The following is a 24,258-nucleotide window of genomic DNA, read 5'->3' as shown; positions in this document are numbered from 1 at the left end:
ATGTTCCAGGATTATTCTGCCGGGGTTTGTTTCAAAAAGCTCTAAAGAATGATCCTAGAACATTCTCATAATATACTTATGGATTAATCTTTGGATTGATCTGGGATTAATATTTAGCGTATCAAATCTTTATATAGGATTATTCTTTTTTGATCATCCTGGAACATTCTTTGGTTAATCTAATATTATTTTAAGGTCAATATTAAGTGTGACAAATATTATCCCTAAGTTATTTTTAAAATTACTTCAGATTGTTCCTAGAATATTTCAAAATATGTTATAACTGCGATTTAATTGGGAATTACTTAAATAATTACAAACTTATTTAGTTAAATTTTTAAAATTTATTGGTTTTTCATCATATCAGGTACAAAATTTTCTCTCATTCGATGCCAGCACCGCCAATCTTGAAGCCCAAACTGCAGAACTTAAACGATTGTATCTTTTCCCGTCGTGCAAAACATCTGCGGACGGCTTGAAGCTAAAAAAAGGGAGCGACTCGTAGAAAAAAATAAATAAAAGCTTTTTTCAATCAGCTTTGCTTGGAAAATGGAAGGTAGAAGTATGTCAAGTTCATGCAAAATATTTTTCCATTTTCCATGCGAAGCCAATTGAATCAGAATGTGTAATACAAATTCTCGTAAGCGTACAAAAAAAGCGACCGCGATTTACATGGAAAAATTATATTTTTCATCACCGATTTACAGTTTCCGCCACCCAAACTTATTTATGAGGTTCTAATTAAGAACATTTGGGACTGGAGAGGATCCCATATCAAAATATTGGTGGCGAAAACCGTACAAGTAGCAGCGAAAAGTGTAATTTTACCATAAATCCGTTGGATTTCAAAGTTGCGCGATCTGTTCTAATTTCTTTGGACGCTAATCTATAAAATGAGACTTACCCTGTTAACCGTAAGATCCCAGGCCATCCGTCCGAGTCCGCGGGACGTCCGTGATGTCCCTTATTGACGGCGTCCGGCGTCCTGCGTCCGTTAATAACTTCGATTTGAACGGCGGTTGACCGTTGACGCGTTAGACAAAGAGAGCGAAGCAGGATTTTGTAAGTCTCTTGCTGCTGCCACCGCCCGTCGCCCCTCCCCCGCTCCACAACAGAGGCAGGCAGCAGGCATTCCATGCAAGTGCGTGCATGCATGTGCAGCCGCCGCTACCACGCGCACACTAAAATCGCCCTTTTAACCCTTTTTTGTCCTTCTGATTTTTTATTCAAATTGGCCCGTTTGTCGGTAGCATTAATTAAGACTCCTTGTGTTAAGAAATTAATTTATTCAATCGCATTTATGATTTTTACCCTTTTTAATCTGGGCAGATACTTTGAAAAATAAAGGCATCATAATTTTGTGTTAAGATAATGAAAAATTTGTTAGGTTTTAATATAAAAATTGAATCCATCGCATTAATTAAAAAATATTTGCGAGAAAAAATAATTTTTGTGATAACGATTTCAAAATATTTAACAGTATGGCAGTTCATTTTCTTGATTAAATTATGTTTCATACTTATTTTTATGTTTTTAATTGTAAGAAAAATATCTAAGTTCTTCTCTTTTAGGGGTTTTTTAAAGAATATTCTAGGAACATTAAAAAAATATTGAGAATTCATCTCAGAATGATCCATAGAATAATCTGGGGATATTCTATTAACTATATTCAAATTTCCCCTTTGGGATTATTCTAGGGATATTCTTGTAATTTAATCTCTAGATTAACTTTAAAACATTTTAAGGTTAATCTAGATTCATTCTAAGAAAATTCCAAAAATTATTTTTTTGGATTAATCTCAGAATGATCCAAAGAATAATCTGAGGATATATTTTTAGATTAATCTCTAGATTGATCTTAAACCTTCATAGATTAATCTCGATTAATACAGTATTCATCCTGGATCATTTTTTTGGATTAATTTTTTCGGGTAAATTTTGATTAATCTAAGATTATTCCGGATATTCCTGGGTTATATTTTTTTATGCGGGTTCTCTCTGTTTCCGACTTGAGTGTGCAACAATCAAGGGGCACGCAGCTCAAGCATCCGTGCCTGCTGTGTTGACCTCTGGTCGCTTATTTGATTAGGCCAAATTAGTCTTGCGACCGCGTAATCCGTCCCGAGGAGGATATTTCAAAGCGGCTTAAAACGGCCAAAGCGCATTTGTTCCTTCATTTCCCACGTGGCTCGCGTGCCCTTTCCTAGGGTTGCCAGCATGAATGACGAATGACCAACTTTTTAAAATATTTAATTTAGATTGACGTATTTTGTTTTGCCATCCATCTATATTATAATATTTTTGAGCTCTTACAATGTTCAGCTACTTAAATTTTCAATACGCAGTTGACGTTTCTGTGCCATTCATTAAAAATAATAATTTTGATTTATAGATTTTCGGCATGATCTTCAAAAGGCGTTGTTTATTAGAGCACTGCCAGAAATAAAGTTTAAGTTGAATTTGAGAAAAATTCCCGTTACAATAATTTTATGAGAGTTATAATCATTCGATTATTTTATAGGTTCATCTCTTTTAGAGATCTGCGACCTCCTGATAGCAAACAACTTGCGAAAATTCCGCGTCCAAATAACATCGTGAACTAATGACATGGGTCCACGGGCCTCATTGGAGGAAAATAAGTCCAGAAAAGGACCAGCTCCTGTTACTGCCCCCGCACCAGGGTCCTTTTATTGAAACGCTAGACATTCGTCCCGTGAAATCAATTCACGAATGCTGGATCCGTCATTGCAACGCAAAGGGAGTCAAACGTTGGCGCATCAGCCCGCACTCGACCCCCAAACATCACTCAGATTCTCACATTGCAAAGTACACGCAAAGCATGTGCTCAGCAATGCGAGTCAACGGCTTGGTATCGCGATAATTAGAGTATTTTTTAATTTGGGTCAATACCCATGATTAATTCAGGTGAATTATTACTTTGTCACCTTTCTGAAGATATCTCGAAAACATTGAGCAGTTCAATATAGGTTTAATAAATTATGCATCTACGTTTAAAGCCATTATGTCCATAATTCTGATTCTACGTGGACTCTTAACTCGTATAAATTCTTTTCCTGACGGAAACAAGGTGAAAATTGCGAACATTTCTGTGCACAATGGAAGTTGAAGGAAGTAATTAACATTCAAAGTAACGAGCTCACAGCAGTGCTCGGTGGCAAAATTTGGCAACCCTAGTGCTGACGTTGAGCAGACACGCACACAGGGGCTGTTTGGGCCCCATCAAGCGGTAATGCACGCGCGTATCCGCATCCCGCCCGACGCTGGTGACGAGCCGGTTGCCTAATGCTTGCTTTTTCTCGTTGGTCGCCGCCGGTGTGTATTTTTAGCCAAGCCGGCGCTCGTTACAAACGTGCCTTTGCCCACTGCGGGTCCAGCCACCAGTGTAATCTTCACACACGACTGCAGTTTCGGGTCAAAGTTAAAAGGTCTTGACTTTGCACTCTCGCAAACTTGCTTTTTGAGCATTTTATTTGTAGATGCAAGTGCTTAGTAATTAAAGCTTGCTATTTCTCGCCGATATTACAACCACAGAATGAGAAAAGTGAGAATGGGCAAGGTAAAATGATATTTTTTGTGTTTTCTTTTGACAGTGGGAATGTATGGGGTAAAGTTACTCTGCTGATCCGCAATAAAATAATATTTTGAATTTAATATAATGTGATTCAAGAAACTAAAGTGTGGGAAAATAGAGTGAACATTTTATTGATGTTAATATAAACGAAATAAAAAGAAACAACGGAAGGTACATGCAAATATTTTTAAATTTCCGAGATTGAAAAATATTTTATTGGCTGCACAAAAGAACCATTTGCTCCTAAATTGTCTCTCATGTGAGTATTTCACGAATTTTAGCACCTTGTGCCGCTTGATCAAGAAGTGCGCAATTTTGGAAATCAAGCAATTGTAAAAATATTATATAATATTATATAAAAAATTTCCAACCTATAACTGAATATATTCTAGTGATTTTGTAGAATTCATGAAATTAGTCTAATAGATCTAATTGATAAAAAAATGTAATTGATCTGAAGTACCATTATATCATTTTTTCCAAACGGAACATTTACAATTTTCCCGTACATTTCTTTGGGGCATACAGTTTCTCAAGTGCGGGCTCTTACTTCTTTGCTCAGCTCTCCCAGAAAGAGTCACAAATCACGCAGCTCGTTGATAAAGCACGGATTATGTATTGAGACGATGGTTCACCTGCCAGCGGGCGGTACGGCTGCTTTCAACCAGGATTAAAGAGCGGATGGAACGGGAAGCAGGCGTGTGTGTGTTTGCGCGTCTAATTTATACCTTGAGACAGTGATTAGCGCGGAAATAAATGGAGGTGGTGCGAAAAGAGAGAAGAGAAACTCTCTGCTGATCGAACGAAAAGTTTCAAGCTGCGCCAAAAAGAGTTTTTATGCCCTGCAGAGATTGCGCTGGTTGAGTGACACCACCGTGATATTACATTCAACGCGCATTTGGCGTTGGGAAATGCGAGAAAGAGGAAGGAAGAGGCGCACAAAATATGAATCAAGGATATGCTGAAAATTGTATGCGTGCAGGTCTATAATAGTTACTTATGACCAAAGAGAAAAGACCTATTTGTTCCGGACATAAACTAATATTTAACATATTAAATTTAACATCGAGAACTGCTGCAAAGCTTGCTGGAAAATCAAAATATGATATCAGGTAAAATTGTTAAACAATTGAAGAACGCATAATACATATTGAGCCAAATTCTTTCTTTCTTCCAAGTGAATTAAAATTTCACATCATCTTTGATAAGTTATAAATTATTCATATAGGCTCACTCATGGACTGCACCTGAAGTGGCAACACTTGACCTATCCGAATTTGAGGCGCTTCAAATTTCTAGGTGTCAAATGCCGTCGATTGCGAAGCACGTCAAGTGTCATCGATGGTCTTTTTCCTGCTGACACCTGGAATTTGAAGTGGAGACTGCTGCCGCTACCGCCGAGAGGGTCCTTCTGCGTTGTTCTCTCCTCCTCTGCCGTGCGTTTTTCCTTTAAAACATTGCTTACACCTTTTTTGTTCCTGTCGACGTTGACTACAATATTAACTTAAAGCATCTAATAGCTGCGACAAACATGAATATTAAAAAGCGAAAAGACCAAGATTCCGAGAAAACTCTTTATTGCATTTTTCATAAGAGCTAAATAAATAATAAAGGCAGTTCAAATAATTTTGAGTAAAAAATTGTAATGTCTGAATAAAAATACTGGCCCTTTGCCTGTAATGCCTCATTGCTCATTCAACGCTACGAAAGTTTCTAAGTTTCTCTATGAATGAAATATATTTCCTTAACAGAGGTTAACGCTTAGATCATGGAACAAAAAAGTGCGTATATTTCTTACTCTCTTCTTTCGCTTGATTTGTTATTTCTTTTTATATCGAATTCGGCCTCATTCGGATGTGTCAGTTCTGCCCTGCTTGTTGCGAATGAGAGGCCATTAGTAAAAACAAAGAACACAATCAGACTGTAGCAATCTTTCCATTGCCATGGCGACGGAGAGGCCAAAATGATTGACTGATTGCGATCGCTGAGGAAAGTGGTCTTTTCCATTAAGAAATTGACAGCGAGCCGAAAAACGGAACCCACAAGTCTGCATTGCACCAGTACGTCTTCCTCTCCATCGATTTGCACAAGAAAAAGAAAATTAGACTCTTGCCTTTGAAAAACTGAGGCAATCAATTCATGGAAATAAATTTAACACGACACAAGACCAATGGGTTGCGTGCATACAAAAATATTATCCAAAAAATAATATCTTATATGATTAGACGCCGCTTCTTAAGTTAATGTTGATTAGGAAAAAAATAAAAAAGTCAAGCACGAGTTGAAAGTAGAACATCGTTTTATTTTTTAATCAAATAAACTGTAGTACATTTCTTCCATATTTGCGTAGACTATTGATGTCAGTTTTCTTTTCAACAAATTCGTGTGATTTTTCGCCAGAAAACAATAAAGATCTCATTTAACAGTATTCGATCAACAATAATTATTGCGGAGAATGATTCAGCGCAAGTGCGTAGGCATACAAAGTGCAGCTATTTGAAGTGCTTCGTAATCAGATTTTCGTGGGAAACATAAAAATTACACATCATTAAACGTTTTAGAGAAAAAAAACATCGTCCTATGATCGATCAATTTCATATCTCAACAGTCAAGAAAATGCAAACAAAAGTCTGGCGGGGATGTGTGGAGGAGGAGGAGGGATATGTACTTTTGATTTTTACACAAGCCTACATTTTAGTCAATACAAAGTGTCCACCTTCTTCTCGAAAACTTAACAACAGCTTTGTGTCCACAATTAGAGTCTAAGTGGGTTGTTTTATCCACGGAAGGTTCGTCTCGCGCATCCAAAGCCTTATAACTAGATTCATGTTGAAAATAGCTAGTATTTTATGTAGTATTTTAAATATGCCTTATTTCGCTAGTTTATGTCTCTTATATACTGTGTTTAAATTCTGCTGTGTTTTGTGTTCGCTTGCTGTGAGATTCCAATATCCAGGGTCAAACGAAGTCACAAGAGTCAACAACGCTATTTACACACTTAATGAAGTACGAAGGAATACAGTTTTATTTAACTGTTCGACAACCGTGGAATATATTGTAAATCAAAACCAACGGTTTCACTCTGTGTATAGTTTGCTTGCGACTAGAACTGGTAGCTGCACATAAATTTATTTGGATTACGCTTTAACACAATATCTGGCATTCACGCACAAATAACAAAGTCTCTGTTGCGTAAATATTGAAAGTAACTAAAGGTTTGAGTCCATGAAAATCGATGGCACGATTCTTTCCAAGAGCACAATGCCACACAAATTCGAACATATTTTGTGAAATATACAAATATCTGAATAATTTAAACTGATGCCGCGTTTCTTGGTTTCAATATAATTTTGGCTCTTATTTCGCTCTCATTTCAAAGCAAATCGTTTATTAGCTACTAAATATATCAAAGTAAATTTTTAAGTCTCATTACGAGTTTTGCCAATTTTATTCGTCTACTACTCAATGTAGCTAGATTAATTTTGAAATAAGAGTTTAAGAGCAAGAATTTGAAAAATCAGCAATGTTAATAGTTAAATTCCAAGCTCTTAAGGGCTAAACCAAAAATGCGGAATATAACTTTTGCGACTTGCCCAAGATATTGACTTTGATTTTGTCGGCGCAAAGATAATTTTCACTTCAAACTAAACAACATTGTATATTTTTTTCATTGGTTTTTCATTAAGTTAAAAGGATTTGGTTGCCAAAATTTGTAGAGTGGGTTATTGGTGTCTCAAAATTCTTACGCTTGTTTTTTCAACGTAACAATTTGTCACTTTTGTAGAAATCATTCATTTCATGACTGTGTGTTTATTTAAAGCTCAGGATATTTATTAAATTCCAGATATTAAGTTTATTATCATCCTCTCTCAGCAGCAGGAATTTTTTGCGATATGGTTGCGACACGTTCACGGGATTTGTTTCTTTGATAGTGAAGAGAGAGGAAGAGAAATGTCCAAAATCCTTGCGTCTCGAATAGCGAGAAATTTTTTCGTAATGTAAAGACATGAAGATAGATTGATTTTTATACGAAGAGATAAATTCATAGTCACATGCAGAGGTCCAAGAACAATTTCTACATAGTATTAAGAGAGCAAGTGACGAGAGAGCAAAATTTGGAATACAAGCGAAATACCGTTTTAAGGAGAATATCTGCTATACATATGTATTTATGAATCTGTGCTTTCAACACACTTTAAAGCATGCTCTCTTAAAAAACTCACTCCGCAGTGGAGTCTTTTTCAATTAGATATCACCTCAGTTAACATTAATAGCCAGTATATTCGCAAAGCTTTTATTGTTACTTCATCCAAAGGAGAGGCAATTTTGTCTTGGAAAGCAAAATATGTATAGAAGGAATGTCTTCTCCTGCTGTTCCTGCATACTGTACACCTAAAGTTAGCCGACGGAAATCCTCTCGATTGTCAAGATAAAATATAACGAAATACACATTTCCAGATAGTTTTTATGGCAGCCAATAAAAGTGCAAAACTTGCAGCAAGAGGACGAGAAAGTTACCGTGGCTGCAGTATGGCTGCTGCAGTTCATTTCCATATAAAAAATTGTGTTCAGCACAAAAAACATTCCTGCCGCATTGAATTAAACGGAATGAAAAAGGGAGATTGTGAAAATACGCGCATTACGCCTCATGAATAACAAACACCGCGAATTCCACCGCTGCCGTCGCATGATAAATGCTTCAAACACGAAAGATAGAAATTATTGTGAATACAGGCTCGTAACTTAATCTGACACCATAGATCAGACTCAATTAGGTTTGCGCATACAAGCTCTCTGAATGCATTACACAATTAAACATGTCATGTTTATCCTTCTGATTGGTCCGCGTGGTGGAATACGGTTAAATTATGCATAGCATAATATTTACATGTGTTATGTTGACGTTCTAGTTGGAAAAGATTATAAAAAAAACCCGAATGCAACCTGTAAATTTGCATCCCAGCTTATTTTTTTCTGCAATGAATTTGGATATTGATATTGCATTTAATTTTGAAGGTATAAAAATTATATCGAAAAAGAGCTTCAAAGAATTGTTTGATAATTTACGGCGAACACCAAAATTTTAGGTCAATCTGTACGCTTAACACCCACGAAACAGCAGCAGTGGATTTGTGAAACCATTCATACCCTCTTAAGGTGCTACAAGAAGTGACTTTGGAGAAGTAGCGGATCTTGACGGAGCACCTTTTTCCTGCAGTTTGTGAGTACTACTGCGACAAAAACGAGTAGCAGTGGCTTCTAGAGAATATTCCGCGCGTGTCAATTTCAATACTATGTCTCCAGCAGAACAGCTGGACTCACCGGTGTGCAAATAAACCCTCGTCGAAAACACAATGTTCCTCTAGTCCGTTTAATACGGATTTTTGCACCCGTTCATCCACGCACTGTCGAACTAGCAAAGTTTCTCCTCGACGCGACGCACTTCTACCACAAATCATCAAACACTGCAAACGAGCTACGGATGTCTTCATTCTGGAATCAGACCAAAAAATTCGATCAGAAAAGCGCAAAAAGAATTCCGATACCAACATTCTATTGTATTTTTTTTGTAAAATGGATTAAAGCTATTTATTTTTACTATTGTTCAAAAAAGCGTGCTATTATTTATTCATTGTATGCTTGAGTTGATATTGGGTTACATCTGGATTAATTAATCAGTATATGAAAAGCATTTAAAATAAAAATAAAAGCATCAACCAAAGTTCGAAAGCTAATAAAAAAACGTAAATAATTTCAAAGCAAATATATTAAGCAAAAAATATTTTTAACAGCTTTCACTTTAAACAGGCAACAAAACTTGATTAAGTGGATTAATAATAAATGTCTACAACTTCTGATATGGAATAGAGGAAATTTGGCTCAAAATTATATCTCATCTTGGAAACAAAACGATCCCTAAATTTTAATTTTTTTCTAAGTCTAATAATTCATTTGAATTATAAGCATAAAATGTCTAGTGGGAAATTTTGTTTAAATTGCACAATTTTTTGTCTAATCTCTCTTTTCTTCATATTTTCTGTTGCCACTCTTTCTTTTCCGAACACTGGTGCAATCACCATAATGAAAGATGAACGGATTTAGCCCTCACCAAGGAAAACCGGAGCTCAAGACCAAAATAATTCGGTCGTCCCTCCTTTTGATAAGGGAAACGCAATTAATCCGGGCGTTGTTGCGTGGTAGCAAATCAAATTTCGGCAGGCGGCTTTAAGTTTTGCGGGCAGCGTGTGCTGCATCGATCGGCTCGGCTGCTCGCAAAAGAGCGGCTTACGCAGAACACCTTAACACCTCATTTGGACCGAACAGCAGGCGCGCGTTTGATGGGAAGAGAGAGGGCTGTTTATATAATTCAGTCACCCCGTCACGCAAAATGCGCGGCCGGCCTGTGCTCTCCGCCGCCGTTCAAAACATGGCGATAATAATAACTGAGGAGGTTTTGTGCAGCAAAGTTTTTGAGCCTAAACAGGCGACTACAGCAGAGCACATCACTGGACCGGGAGCGGAAGCGCCGCTCACGCCTGCTGCGAATTGCCTAACTTTGAGTTCAGCTCGTCATTGTTAATTAGTGTCGTAACATCTGTAGTTTCAGTCTGACTGTGCTGACTCTTCACAAAGTTTGGGAATTAAGCGCAAATTAGGCAATGATCGTACCGACTCTAATGTGTCACAGTCAACATTTTGTGCCAGGGTGGCATTTTAAGTGGTCCACATTTAGTTTCAAATGGACTTTGTATGATGCTGATGGGCGGCTATTAAGTTTAAACCTTTTAAATGGATCTGTTCATTATTTATTTCAATCAGAATTATTTCAGAATATTTTATTTAACCTAGATGTCTTATTTACCTTCTCTTAAAAAAAGGAAATGTGAGAACAGAAAGGATTTATATTAGAATAAAATTTACGGTGGGTTACTGGGCTAAAAAAATACGAATGAAGCGTCAAGTTGACTGTTCGGAGTTTGCAAAGAGTGGGTTACTCCGAATTGTTGTGCGCATGCTTTGCGCACAGATGTTTTGGGGGTGAAGTGCAGATGTGCGCCTACATATAACTCATCTCTTGCATTGTAATGACGAGTCCATTTGGATTTGGCAGGATTACGTACGGCAGTACGACTCACTACTTGCTGGTTTGCAACTTTCCAGCATGCGTGAATTAATTTCAAAGGACGAATATCTAGCGTTTCAATTTATCATAAGCCCGGTGTAGGGGAAGAAACATAAGTTGGTCCTATAATGGACTTCCTTCAACGAGGCTCGCGCTCGCGTGCCTTTGTTAAGCATTCGAGATGCTATTGGGAAACAAAGTTTTCGCGAGTTGATCAGTCGCTCAAAAGAGAAAATCCGGAATAAAAATTGTAAATAAATAAATTTTCAAATAATGTCCAGTAGAGCCGAATTTATGTCATCTGTTCAAATTGGTTGAGCAAATTTGAGTCATTCACGGAATAAAAATTTATAAATGATATGAAAATTATCTAGGAATAAAACTGGCAGACAATTGTAAGTTGTGTGAACAGCAAAATGCAGATGATGTTCTTGAGGTCAACGTGAGAAGCCAAGACAATACAAATTATTGTTATATCGTTACTAAAATAATGTGGAAGATTTTATTTGAATAGCTGTAAATCATAGCCACCCTTGTAAAACGGTCGTCAGTTGCAAAAAGGCTCGATCAAAATCCCTTTTTCGGCGTTTGCAATAACTCCAATGATTACTTTTAAATTAGAAGGTTTTCCTTCTAGTTATCCAGGACAACTGCAGAGTATTGCAGATTGCATTATTTAAATCTTCGTCCAGACAATTGGACTGAATTTTTAATCATCAAAGCCGACATGACGCTTTCCTCGTGTTGGCACGCAAGTTACTAATTCAAGCCAACTTATTCAGTGAACAAAGGATTGTAGTATTGACCTCTGCGGTCCGCCATGTAGAAGCGCGGTTCTTTGATAAGTTGCTCACACACGTGCCCTGCTTGGTCTCATGATAAATTTAAACGACGTAAACCATATTTACTCTGCACACACAATCCGCACACACACGTACATGCAGTAAAGGTGGTGCCAAGTCGGGTGGAAGGGTGGCTCGTCGCTTTGCTCATCAGTGGCCGCAACTGCATGCCGCTTTGCTCGTTTTGCCGCCCGCGGGACTGCCGTGCAGCGCAAATGAAGCTGCGACACATTGTGACGAGTGTGCAGAGAGGAATGTTAGCACACGGCACTCGCTTTATTGCACCAGCTGCATTAATGCCGTGCGAGACAGCCGCATTTTTCACTCTGACTCTGCCGATGCAATGCTACAGCGCTGTGCTCGAGTGTGCAATGAATTTCAATTTGCAATTTCAACGGCAAATGAGGAGCCTTTTCAAAATTAACAAACTTTCTTACGGTCTTTTGATGCGCTAGAACTTTATCCTCTCATTTCTCCTAGATGTAAATTTTCGCTTAGTACATTACAGTTTTATAGTTACACCAGTTTATTCATAGAATGTACAATTTTTCAGCTTTATGTAATTTTCTTTGGGATGGTCTAATTTTTAAAGCCTTGTGTATATGGTGAATACGAACATTTTTAACTTATTCCAAATTTTATACTCCTCACATTTGATTTTATTATCCAACTAATTTTGGTTCATGATGTCTACAGCATCTAAATGTTTAACCATCCGCCAAAAAATGCTGTAAAAAATATTTCAATAATCCCACAAATAAAAGCGAAGAGGAAAATTTGCAGATTTCAGCTCAGCCTTTGTTTGGAGAGCGTTTAGAGCCTTCCCACGCGTCCTTGTTTAACTGTACCAGAGATTAAAATGAAAAGTGCGGTCTTCTATGGCTTTCCTGTGATATATTTGCTTGGGTGAACAGCGAAAATGTGCTAGACTCTCTGGCAAAAAGTGAGATTGTGCTAATTCCACCCTGCGATTTTTGACAAAAGCTGGATTTGGGACGGGAAATGTTTATTTTTCGACTTGCGTCCAACAGCCTGACACATCTGAGAGAGAAACGTCGAAACGTGTTTTTAAAAACAGCTGAAGAGAAAGCCCTAATTCTAATGAATCTTGCACCGTCAAATCTGTTTTCGAATAAATAAATTATTGTGCGGTACACAACTTTTATCTTGAAATATATTAACTATTTCGCAGTTATCGAAAATAAAATATTTTATCACTGTTTTTCAAATAGCTTAAGATTTTGCCAAAGAAAAATATTTCACTCACAAAGTTTGAAATGAAAATGCTTATCTAAAAAAAAGAATAATTTAATTAATAATTCATGCGTGCTCATTGAGCTTTGTGCTCTTAAGCCAACAGTTTTTCCTTTGATCTGACTCGCTTAATACGATGCACTCAATTAAAGCAAAACTCTTTGGTCTGTAACTGACTAGTTATTTTTAGTCCATATTTTTTCTAAGCGTCGTTAAATGGTAAACAAAACCAACTGTCAACTGCCACACTCACCATTGAGCAATAGTCGATGAACTCATCAACTGTGATAACTCCGTCGTTATTCAAGTCCAATTTCTGTAACAGAGTGACAGGGTCGAATGTGAGCTTGCCGCCACGAGCCATACAAGTTTAGTGTTTAATTATCATGAGTACCTGGAATATTCTCTCCACGTGATCCTTGGACGCTTCGTCGGGCAGGACGCCGGGCTCAGTGTGTGAGGCGCCCATCAAGTCGTAAATGGCCGTGATCACCGTCGTCATTTCCTCGCGGGTGATGCAGCCGTCGTTGTTTACGTCATACAAACTGCGCCGAGCCACCCAGTGAACAGAGAGACACACACAAAGGGACTGATTAAAATCGTGATCCGACTCGTAAACACACAGCAGGGAGGAAAACACATGCAAATAGGCAATGCCGCCTTTGTTATTAATCTCGCCGCCAGCCTTGAATGTGTGACGCGCGCCTGAATTATTGCCGGATGTATTTATTATTTCTCTGGAAAAACGACCTGTTCCAACGCTAATAATCCGTCAGTTATGCTTCTATTATGGAAGCGAAATTTGCTGTGCTTGTTTCTACTTGTTGTTGTGGAAGAGGAATATAATTACTTTATTTGCATGCAACTCTGACAGATGGAGTGCCAGCACAAATTTTTTGCTTCTTAATTACTTTATAATTGATGAAGCGAACAGTTCGTATTTATTCTTGCATTAGTTTCCCCTGACGTCATTAGTCATGCGAGGATAAAAATTAGATCAAGATCAGCCCAACCTAAATGCAAATAAAGCTATTTACATAAATTTGGTTCTCTTGCGATGAAATGTTCTTTTAAAAATTGCTGCTATTGAAATTTTATTATTTCTAAATTTTAATAATTTTTTCAAATGAAGGAAAAGCCACATTGAAAAACATTTTTAACGCAGTGCTGCTATTAGAGGTAAAAAATGGCGGTTCCATTCGACGCATAATTCAATTCAAAAGTGTGTACAGCGAAACATTCTGCTCTGACGCAGTGGAGATTGTGTTGTTGAAATCGATTGCCGGCGGAGAACGCATAAACACGTTTGATTCATTGCGCGGTGTTTTTCATGCGCGAAACAAGGCGCGACGGGCGATTTGTCACCAGAGATTGCGCGCGGGCGTTCGCACACGCTGCGGATAAATCACAAACGCGACGATGGTGTGCTGATAAAAAAGGAGGATATCTGCTAAGCGGCGGTTTCCCGGCCCTCTCAGAATTTAGTGCGCGGGCGGGCCAGGCCCTGGTGACTGGCATAAATAAAATTTTTTCTAGCGTGGCCAGAGGCGAGCGGCACATGAAACGACGCGTGCCGCTAAGTGAAACAATCCAGATCGACGCGGCCGCTGTGTTTTTTTACTCCAAAATAGATCCCCGGGAAATAATATACCTGCCTGCCTCCAGAATTATGTTTTACGTGCTACACAAAATCAAAGCGATGCTCAAAATTGATATATGAGCTTCTCAGAATGGCAGTGTTTTTTCTCCCTTTCGGTGTGCAGTTAATTAAGAGAAACTGTTAGAAAACTATAATTTTTACGTGTCTTGCGCTAAGAGCTTGAGTGAAAGCTTATCAACTTAATTAAAATTGATAAAATGATGTCGAGAACAAGTCCGCAGAGAAATCCGTCGTCATTAATGAAACACCACTGGCTATCCACAAAAAGTGGCAGAGTCCTTTTTAATGGAAAGCTGGAGCGATCAAGTTTGCAACATGCTCACTTCCTCTTCTGCATTGCTAATAAAGCGCCAGCAGCAGATGTTGCGCTGCGTTTTGCCTCTTTCTGTTTTATTGTTCCCGTCACTAATTTCCCGTTTTCCAACAGAAACTTCGCACAAAAGGGGCGGCCAGACGGACGGGCATATTTTTTCCACCACTGTACAAAGGTAAAAAAAGTAAAAAGATGTTTAATTAGACTTCTAGTTGGTGGTTTACGCTGGTTTTTAGATATGCAAACTTCTCATTAGAAGAAAGAAAATTTTATGCAAGTGGAAATCTTCTTCGCGGAAACAGAAAAAATAAAAAAACCTTAAAAGAATTAAGGAAAATTGTATATTTAATTTCATCACTTACGCATACATCACCATTTTTTACAAATTAAAAACCGCAATTGAAGCAGACGAAAACATGTAAATTTAAATGTATTTATTAAATAGTCGTTAACACCGAAAAATTTATATTCATTATTTTTGGGGGCATCGTAGTCAATTGATTCTGATATTGGCGTGTTTCTACATTTATCCGTTATAGTTATTAAATTTTTGCTCGAGAGAAATTAATCAACCCCGTCTCTATTCCTTTTTCAATTAAGATTACAATTCTTTATTTAAAATGTACATTTTAGCAGTTCCTTTTGCACCAAAAAAGGCACAGTCCCACCAAAAAATAAACGCATAGATTAAAAAGTCTTCTATTTTCATAACTTTAATGACCCTATAAATCATATATCCCTGATCTCCATGAAATGATTAACAATTAATACTAATTTCAATAGAGCAACGCGTCCACTGCATGTTCCATGAAGTGCAAATTTTCATTCAAGGCCGGATATGTAGAGAAGGGACGGAAAAGGGGGACGGAAAATTAAAATCAATGCTCACCTGAACGCCCAGCGCAGTCGTTCCTGCAACGAGCCTTTGACTAACACAGACAGACCGAGCATAAAATCACCAAATGTGATGGTACCACATTTCTCACGGTCCAGGGTACTGAATACGTAGTGCGCGTATTGGCTGGAATCTGAAAACAAACACAAAATCCAGCATCAGTTGTCATTGTTTCGGCAGCTGCCGCACGATTTGCACGCCTGAAATGAGTCTTAGCAACAGAGGGTTGTACGTCAACGTTTGCTCTAATGCAATATTGAAATCGCCCGCTCGTACTTTGCATGCGTGTACTGCGGTGGAGGGTCGAAATCATGCGGCTGCACATTGGAGCCATTATGCACGGTTATTGCTCAATCAAATCAGCGATCGCAAGTTTAGTGCCGATGATGTTCGTTGAAGAATGCAATATTGAATGTGCGAGGTAATTGGCTGATGAATTACGATCGTGGTAAGTGGATTTTCATCAAATGTGAACGTGGTTCTAATTTACGCTGGATATAAACTGGAACTTTACCTTTACAATGGATAGCTTTTTCGTACCACCGCTCCTTAATTAACGATTTCATGACAAATATACCAATCAATTTGATTTGGAGATAAAATAAATCACCCTTATTAAACTGTTCGCACTATATCCTTAACCAAACTAACTTTAACGTAGCCTTAAGAAAAGAGTAAATTAAAGAATGCATGTCCAAAAGAAAAATCTATCAACGATTGACCAAATCCTGGAATATTCAGCAAAGAGGAAATTGGAAGGAATGTTTTTTTGCCGTGGTTGAAATTTTTTTTTTATTGATTTTTCATCAATAACGTTAAGTTTTTTTACTATAGTCAAAGCTTTTCTGGAACATGAAAAATAAATATGAGTTAGAAAGTTCATACCAACATTTCCTAACTTCGTCCAAGCAGTTTGTGTAGAAACTCGAATTCCGATATCAGTTTAACAAACGACAAGAATTTCGCCGCATAATTACACGAGCATTTAGGTCAAGCAAACGATTACTGATTTGCGGCGCACTGCAGCTGTGAGAGCACACACATTCCTTGTTCCTGCTCGGCGGAATTGGTGCGAAAATCAGCCGAAGTGGCAATAATTGAGCCAGGACGGAATTCAATTGCGCTCACAGCTGTGGAGCGGTGTAATGACGTTAATTACAAGAGAAGAAGTTGCCGGAGCGATCAATTAGTGCCACGCAAGTCGTGACGATGCAGCCCGAAAGTTTGTGCTCGGCTCACATAAGACGAAAAGGGCTTTACCGGCATTCGCGGCGAAACTTATGCCTGACGTGCGAGGGAGACTTTCTTCAGAATCGGCCTCCGCGGCGGGACGGGCGACGGGCCATGGAAATAAATTCGAAATCGTTTGCGAATGCCACCATTCCTGCGCAAATTGCGTTCGCAAGTCCGGCGGGCCATTTCCATTTTAATTGAATTGCTCGGCACCCAGCCGGCACCAGTTCCTGCCTTCCAGTCAAAATGAATTTACATGGAACGGCCGAAACGGGCGCGTTATTATTAATTTACGCGCCTCGCATTCAATTAACCCGCTTCGTTGCGGCTCTTTAGGAAATATTGGCGCAAAATTTAAATTTTATATATGTCAGGCGAACGTGTAGGGATTTCTTCTTTATTTTATGACTTCAACGATAGCAAAGTAACTGTTTTGTCTGGAAGAAATGAGTTGTTCAGTTTTCTACATTTGGGAAATTGTCCAGTTGATAATCCGGACTTTATCAGTGACCTTCTTAGAAAATGTAACAAGAAGCTGGAAATAAAATAGGAGCATATTTGAGGGAATGCTCAACGTGAACCAAACAATTTATTAATTGAAATATACTCACTATATAGAAATCTTTACCTTTAAGAAATACTCAGATTAAAACAACAATTTTGCATACGCATGAATGAAAAGAATTACATATTCTATTAAAAGATAAAAACATCCAATGCGTCGGATACGAGTAGCGCTTTCACAAGGTGAGTTAGAATTTTTAGAAAATAAAAGTGAAGTGGAGCGGAAATTCATTTGATGATGCTGCTGACGAATCGACACAAAATGCAAATGAGAAACAGTGTGCTGCAGAAAAAGCACATTAACAATGCACTTCACCATTGCTGCAGCAGGTAGGCAGGCAGCCGCCGTTTCAATTCGTATGCAAATTCCCTCTCTCGCTTCGTTGCTGAAAAGCACGCGTAAAATATTTAAACAGGAGGAAAAAAATTACATTCACTGGTTGGCGGCGATGAAAAAACGTGACGCTGGCACGCGGGTAACGCTTTTTGCCGTGACAGGAATAAAGCACGAGAGCGAGTTTAAATGGCATGTAAACTGTCCCGCCGGCTGCATGAACGTTATTTGCTGCAGCTGGACAATGGTTGCACACATGCACGGGATAATTGCTCATTTTCATTGTTGCATTTTGTAAATTACAGCATGTTTTGTACCGCATTTGAGAGCCGTGCGCATGAACGAAAGAGCTTTATACCGTAAATGTTACGGCTTTTTCTTTTTTACTTGCGGCTGTCAACAAAGTCGTAACTGTTTGCCATTAGCTTTTTTAATTAAAGAGACATTTCCTCCAGTGATGTAATTAAAAAGGAGAATGAACCAAGGAGATAGAACATTAGCTCTGTTATTTGCGGTTATTTGTATTTATGTGCAGAGTTCAATTTACCCTCTAGTAAATGTGTAGTATTTCCGTTACATGGAAAATGTTGGGAAATGGACTTGGACAGCGATATTAATTGAATAGACTGTGCTCAAACATAAAGCAGTTTTACGCAAAGAAAGAATTTCATTCCCCGAGATTGGTTGAACATCTATAAAATTATCAGTTTATGTGATCAAATATTCAGAGAGCTTCATGACAGAAAAGCTTTTTAGTGAAAAACCTTACTGTCTCTGAATTTGTGTTTGTTAGTTTGCATCTGTTTACGCTCTATGCATTCTAAATTATTAAACTCATGCTTAATGCATGAGCAATCATAAGCAACGATGTAATTTAAAGCGTTATATCTGTTGCTAAATGTTTGGAACAGAACAATGAATATATATGCAACGTGCTCGTCGAGTCAGACGTGCAGGTTGCCTAACTTTGCACAAATTGTTCACGCTTCGCACTCCATAATATATATCGCAATATTATTGTTTGACGTAACGAAAGTTTTTTACCTCCAAGGGGGAAGAACTTTGCGTAGATACTTTTGAAGGTTTCCTCGCTGATCATTCCTGTGGGACATTCTTGCTTGAAGGCCCGGTACACGAATTGGATCTCCTTCTTGGTGAAGCCAGTCGTTTTGCTGAGCACTTCCAGTCTGTCGGGCTTGTACCTCGCCGGCTGCACCTCAAACTCTTCGAGATCCAAATCTAAAACGAGAGATGGAGTAAAAATTAGCCGAACTGCTTGAAACATTTTTGTTTCGCAATGGGAGGCACGTGACTCAAATTTTGAGCGCGCGCGCGCCTCGGGAATGAATTGCCCTCGGCCCCACGGGACGTAATTTGATTTTCGCGACGCGCACTTCTGCGTCGGCTTGATGTTGCGCCCGGGGAGCAGAGGGTCGCGGAAATGAGAGCTGCGTTCGAATTGTGATTATTTCGTTGAGAGTTGACGGCATGAATTGTTAACAAAACTTTCTCCTTGAGGACGAAACTCTGCAGCTTTGGAAGGAAAGCTCCTCTTTAACAGACGCACTTATGTCATTTTCATCATTTTCTTGTCTGGGTGCAGAAATGTATACGTTGAGCGAGAGTGAAGATTCGTTCTGGATCGATCTCTCACCAGCGAAACGGTCGCGAGTGAAAGAAGAAGTGTTTCTGGCCGATAAAACAAGCGAGCAAATGATTGATGGCTTTTTCTCTCTTCTGCTCCGGTACACCACGCACGTCATTTTATTGGCACGTCAAGAACCTCAGGTGGAAATCGTACTCGCTTTCGTTTTTATCTTAATCAGCACGCGTTATGAGTCATCCCTCTGTAAATCTCACCCTCTGCAATTTATGCAAATTTCCCTTTTGACAAATTAAAAATTCAGGTGCCAAAGAAAGTTTGCTCCCGCTGTCGCCGCTGGCAGCAAAAGTTTGCATCTGTTCGATCGCACAAGTTTCCAACTTCCCCTGAACCGCTATTAATGGTCGGAAAAGCTATCAATGAATAATTCAAATCTAGATATTTAAATGTTAATGCATTCTTGTCTTGCTTGTGAAAACTCTTACTCTAAAACTTCCATTCACAGAATTTTAAAACTGCCGTTTCAACCAGGCTTTTATAATATTTTCGTTCTGTTGGTCTGTGCTTCTTTGTTATGTTCAAGGCATGGCCCAAAATATATCATACTATCACAGGCAGAATTTAACAATTATTTTTTAAGGTTATCAGTCTTGAATTTTTATTAAAATATTAAATATGCAATTCGGGGCAAGATAGATACATACAGGAATATTTTTAGATTATGTCTTTGTTTGATATATTAATTAAAAAAATCCATACACCTTTCACTTTTGATTCCTTCAATAAAAAATTGTTGAGGATCCCTTGAGAGTAATATTTGATTGAGATAACATCAAATACAAAAGTAATGTTTCTAAACCCATAAGCTGAAATATTTTGAGTAAACAAAGTCGCTTTTAAATGTTTTCATCTAGAGGCTAGTGATAAATGGAAATGCACATATTCTAATTTGAAATTATCTAGCATGTATCACCTATTAGACTGTGACAAAAAACCTACGACTCTTTCCAAGGCCGCCGCCTATAAAAAGTTGTAATTTATCCATGTTTACATATTTATAGTTCTACGCCGTTGGCGTTTAATAAATAAATAAATCAATAAATATTTTGGTGAAAAACAGAATACTTGTACCAAAATTTTCAAGATGTTTCGATTTTTTTAAATATGAGTGCAAAATATTAAATTTTGTGAAGATTCGAGCAGAAATTCTAACTTAAATTAAAAGTTTGAAACTCACCCGACCTGTCTATATATCATATTCACCGCTGCAAATCCAACCCAAGAGAGTTGGCAGGTGTAAATCGAACTGCCGTCACTTAATTAGCAGCCAAACCTCGTTAGAGCAGGGCTCCAATCTGGCGGCCCCCGACAGGCCGGGGATTCGCATGCGTGCCACCCTTTATGCACTTGTCACGTCGGCCAGCGACCCGGGCGTATGTTTCGCAGGTGCAACAGTTTGTCGTTTGCGTTGGCGAGCAGGCGGGTGTGGCCGGGCGCGCAAAATGCAGCGGACGCCGGTGATTCGATTCCGGTCGGATGAACGTTCTGATCCCATTTACGACAGCCAGCTCGCCCGCCTGCCCGGCTGATAACAATTACGCGCGATGGACGAGCCAGGTATACGCGTCTACGCGCGCTGATTGCGGACGTGCGCCAGATTCGCAATCACGACCAACACTCGACAATTATTGTCCGCACCCGCTGACGATTATTCTGGTGGCGGAAGCCCGAATGGGACCGTCTCGTGCACGCGGGCCGCACACGCACTTTTCAATTATAACGAGCTTGGGCATGAAGTACATACGATGGAAACTAAATTGATAGATACTAAAGTTTTAATATTATTTCCTTTGTTCAGTATAGCTTGCATTTGTTTTTTTATTGAAATGTGAATTTTTTATTTGTCACCATCGGCGTACTACTTAATTACAATTTTTGTTTTTTTAAAACAGGCAGCCTTGGACAATGTTAAAGGCTTTTTGATACTGTTGAGTAAATGATACTAAGCAATCTGATTGACAGATTAGAATAAAATATCAATTTTAACCTATATTGCTAGACAGATATTTGTAATAATAAGCATTCATGCGCGGCCCATACTCTCGACGTTCTTGAATGGAGCCATCCATTCAGCATTCAGAGCAACGATAATTCATGGTGGGACATAAAATTACCGTAAAGGTCCTATTGTCACGAGTTGACTTTATTGTGCACCTCTTTTCTGCCGCAACAACAGTCCCTATTGTGCGAATGCACGTTCGTTATGAATGAAAATAAAAATGCATTTATTTACTTCCATTATAGCATCCATCAGCTATTTAAAAATTTATCAGATCGAGCTCGAATTCCATGACACGCCAGCGATAGTCAACCAGAAATAATGGAAACCAGCTCTGTCTGACAGTAGGCACGCGCTCACGAGACATGCTTGTCATTGGTTTCACTGTCTGATTTGTAAAGCTATGTCTTTCACTGTGAATCTCTGCCTTCATGTGAACGTACCCTGTGCGGAATGAATCATTTCCTTGTCTGTGATAAAAACAAAACTATCGTCTTCTAAGACAATAATGCTTAAAAAGTGAAAATTGTACAAATTGTTTTTAACTTTGCACACGTTTGACTCATTGTTTCATTGATTTGTAATTATATCACATTGTTCCAGTGCGGACAGGTGATTTATTTCAGCCATGAAACATGGCATATGTAGTGGAAAGTTAAATCGTTCTCAACTAAAAAATCAATTTCATCTTAGCTCATGTAAATGTTTTGAATTTAAAAAAATTATGTTTTTGCAGTTTATCTGCTAGTATTGTTAGCCCATTTATGCTATGAATTTATTCAATTTATATTTGTGTTTTTCTATCGACTTTAGGAAGAATAAACAAATATCACTAACCGTTTGTAATTCAACTGCAAGGCGTTCAAGCACATCTAGAGATTAATATAACCATTCGCGCTAGTGTCAATATTTTTTCACCTATAATTGAAAAAGTACCAGTTGTTAGAGGGCGGATGCCTTTGTTTGTCACACAGTTTGTCGCTGTCAGCGTGCGGCTGGTGTCATTGCGCTGCTCTCGTCAGAATAATTGCGTTTCCGTGTTTGCCGAGCTGGGTGCTGTCGTGTCGTCGGCGTTTTCCGACCGTCCATACACTCTTGGAAAGCCATATTGATTGCTGTTTGCCCTAGCAGCCGCTGGCCACTGCTCTCGCCGCAGCTACTTGCTCAGCATAACAATCATAATGTGACGCGCTGAGCACCTAATGTAACGCAACTGCATGTCCGGCCTTTCATGGCGTCCGCAAACAAATAATGCGTGAACAAATACGGCATGAGCTCGTCTGGCTAAAATTACGCCACATCTGGCCAGACACGGACTGCATCGCGAAAGGGACACCTGAAAGGCATATACCAAAAAGGAGAATGTTTTCAATACAATTTGAAGACACCACCAGAAAGATTGATAAATAAGATCAATTAGTGTTTGAAAACAAAAGCGATGCAAAACCTTCATGATTTGGGCAACAGTCCGAACCTAAACACGTTGAGAAGAATAATTATAAGCTCGTGTCAATTACAACGTGGTTAGTCTAATTTCCAGAGGTCAGAATGTGCATCAATTGTGTTCCTTGAAATTTGATGATTGTACCTCATGTTTTTGAACTTGCTAATTTAAAATCTGATCTGTGCTCGAATTTGCAGCATTTTGCTTGGTCTGGTTGTCCTGTATTCTTATGTGTGCAGACTTTGCATTAATTATAATAAGTAAATTTAATAGTTCAATTTAGTTTTGATGTCAAATGTCGAGAGTTTGTCCGATAGCAATATTTCAGGTTGGAGTTTCCAGAAGAAAATTTAGATGCTCTCATCAAGTTAAAACTTTTGATTGATCAAGATAACTCCTGTCTCAATCTAACGTTGTCAAGTTTTATAAAGTTAAAAGTTTGCGGAACGAGAATGCGAAAATCGATGATTCGTAGGAGGTCAGAGATGAGAGCTCTCTGGCCAGTCCGTGCCTACTGCTGGTGCGGCGCTGCGTCCATCAGCCCTCTTCCAAGTGCTTGACAATTTTTTGCAACAGCCCTAGTGGATATAGGCCGTTAGAAAAAGTCACCCTACATACGCAACAGCCGTGAAAATAAACGCGCTTGCGGTCAGTTTGCAGTTGTTAAAAAAGAGTGCTTGGTCCACGCGCGCAGCTTCGATTGGCCCCGATGGACCGCACTGGACTCTGATTCCCAGCGCTTTAAAAAGTGAGCTGCCTGCCAATCGAATTACGCCACTTGGGAATAAAAACTAACATTCGTTTAATTGGATAGAAGTTTCACAATGCCTGGAATCTGGAGAGAATACCACGAATAGCTTTTTCTACGACGCAGACAATCCTCCCGAGAAATTCGTTAAAAGCGTTTCTTTTGCACTTTCTAATGCTTCACGGAGTGTCGGATTTGAACGAGCGACATCTCTTTCGCGAGATAAATCACCACATGAGGAGAAGGCGGCTAAACTAGGCCTCGAATTTTTTTCGCGCCAGATTTTAAAGCGGACCGATTTGTAAGGCTACTTATGCACGGGCTGTGCTTTTTCCTCTTTCGCCAGACATTTTGAATCATTAATCTTGCCTTCGAGACAGACAGCCTTTGTTCCTTCTCTTGCCGGCAGGGAAACATTTATTCCGAGCTTCTTTTCAAAGGCTCGGCGACGCCTTCCTCGAGAGCCAAGCAAAGAGAGCGTACTTGATTCATGCAACTTGTAGTTCAGATCACCACTCTTTAACCTTCTCCGCCGAGGTTAATTAATGGTCTAGGCCAACTTTTTGGCCCAACTCTATTCAATACCTATGCCTT

The 24,258-nt window shown here is 38.8% G+C and overlaps 1 protein-coding gene and 1 long non-coding RNA gene across 3 annotated transcripts in view; both read right to left on the bottom strand.

Annotated features, from left to right (window-relative positions):
• Window positions 1-321: 321 nt before the first annotated feature.
• Window positions 322-1,985, bottom strand: LOC135946213 (uncharacterized). Its single transcript, XR_010575497.1, has 2 exons — window positions 905-1,985; window positions 322-481 (listed from the first exon to the last, which is right to left on the bottom strand). It is a non-coding gene; the product is annotated as an uncharacterized LOC135946213 (long non-coding RNA).
• A 3,888-nt stretch (window positions 1,986-5,873) lies between these two features.
• LOC135946127 (Kv channel-interacting protein 4-like) overlaps window positions 5,874-24,258 on the bottom strand; it is a 59,671-nt gene continuing 41,286 nt past the window's right edge. For both annotated transcript variants that reach the window (XM_065494190.1, XM_065494189.1), the window contains exons 3-7: window positions 18,855-19,049; window positions 15,674-15,812; window positions 13,206-13,356; window positions 13,065-13,127; window positions 5,874-9,085 (exon numbers count right to left, since the gene is read on the bottom strand). In XM_065494190.1, coding sequence (XP_065350262.1) covers window positions 9,038-9,085; window positions 13,065-13,127; window positions 13,206-13,356; window positions 15,674-15,812; window positions 18,855-19,049 — 596 coding nt within the window. In that variant the 3' untranslated portion in view covers window positions 5,874-9,037. The remainder of the gene's footprint in view (window positions 9,086-13,064; window positions 13,128-13,205; window positions 13,357-15,673; window positions 15,813-18,854; window positions 19,050-24,258) is intronic.

This window comes from Cloeon dipterum, chromosome X, assembly GCF_949628265.1.
Source record: "Cloeon dipterum chromosome X, ieCloDipt1.1, whole genome shotgun sequence".
Taxonomy (NCBI): Eukaryota; Metazoa; Arthropoda; class Insecta; order Ephemeroptera; family Baetidae; genus Cloeon; species Cloeon dipterum.
The sequence above is the reverse complement of the archived record's forward strand: the minus strand, read 5'-3'. Positions and strand labels throughout refer to the sequence as shown.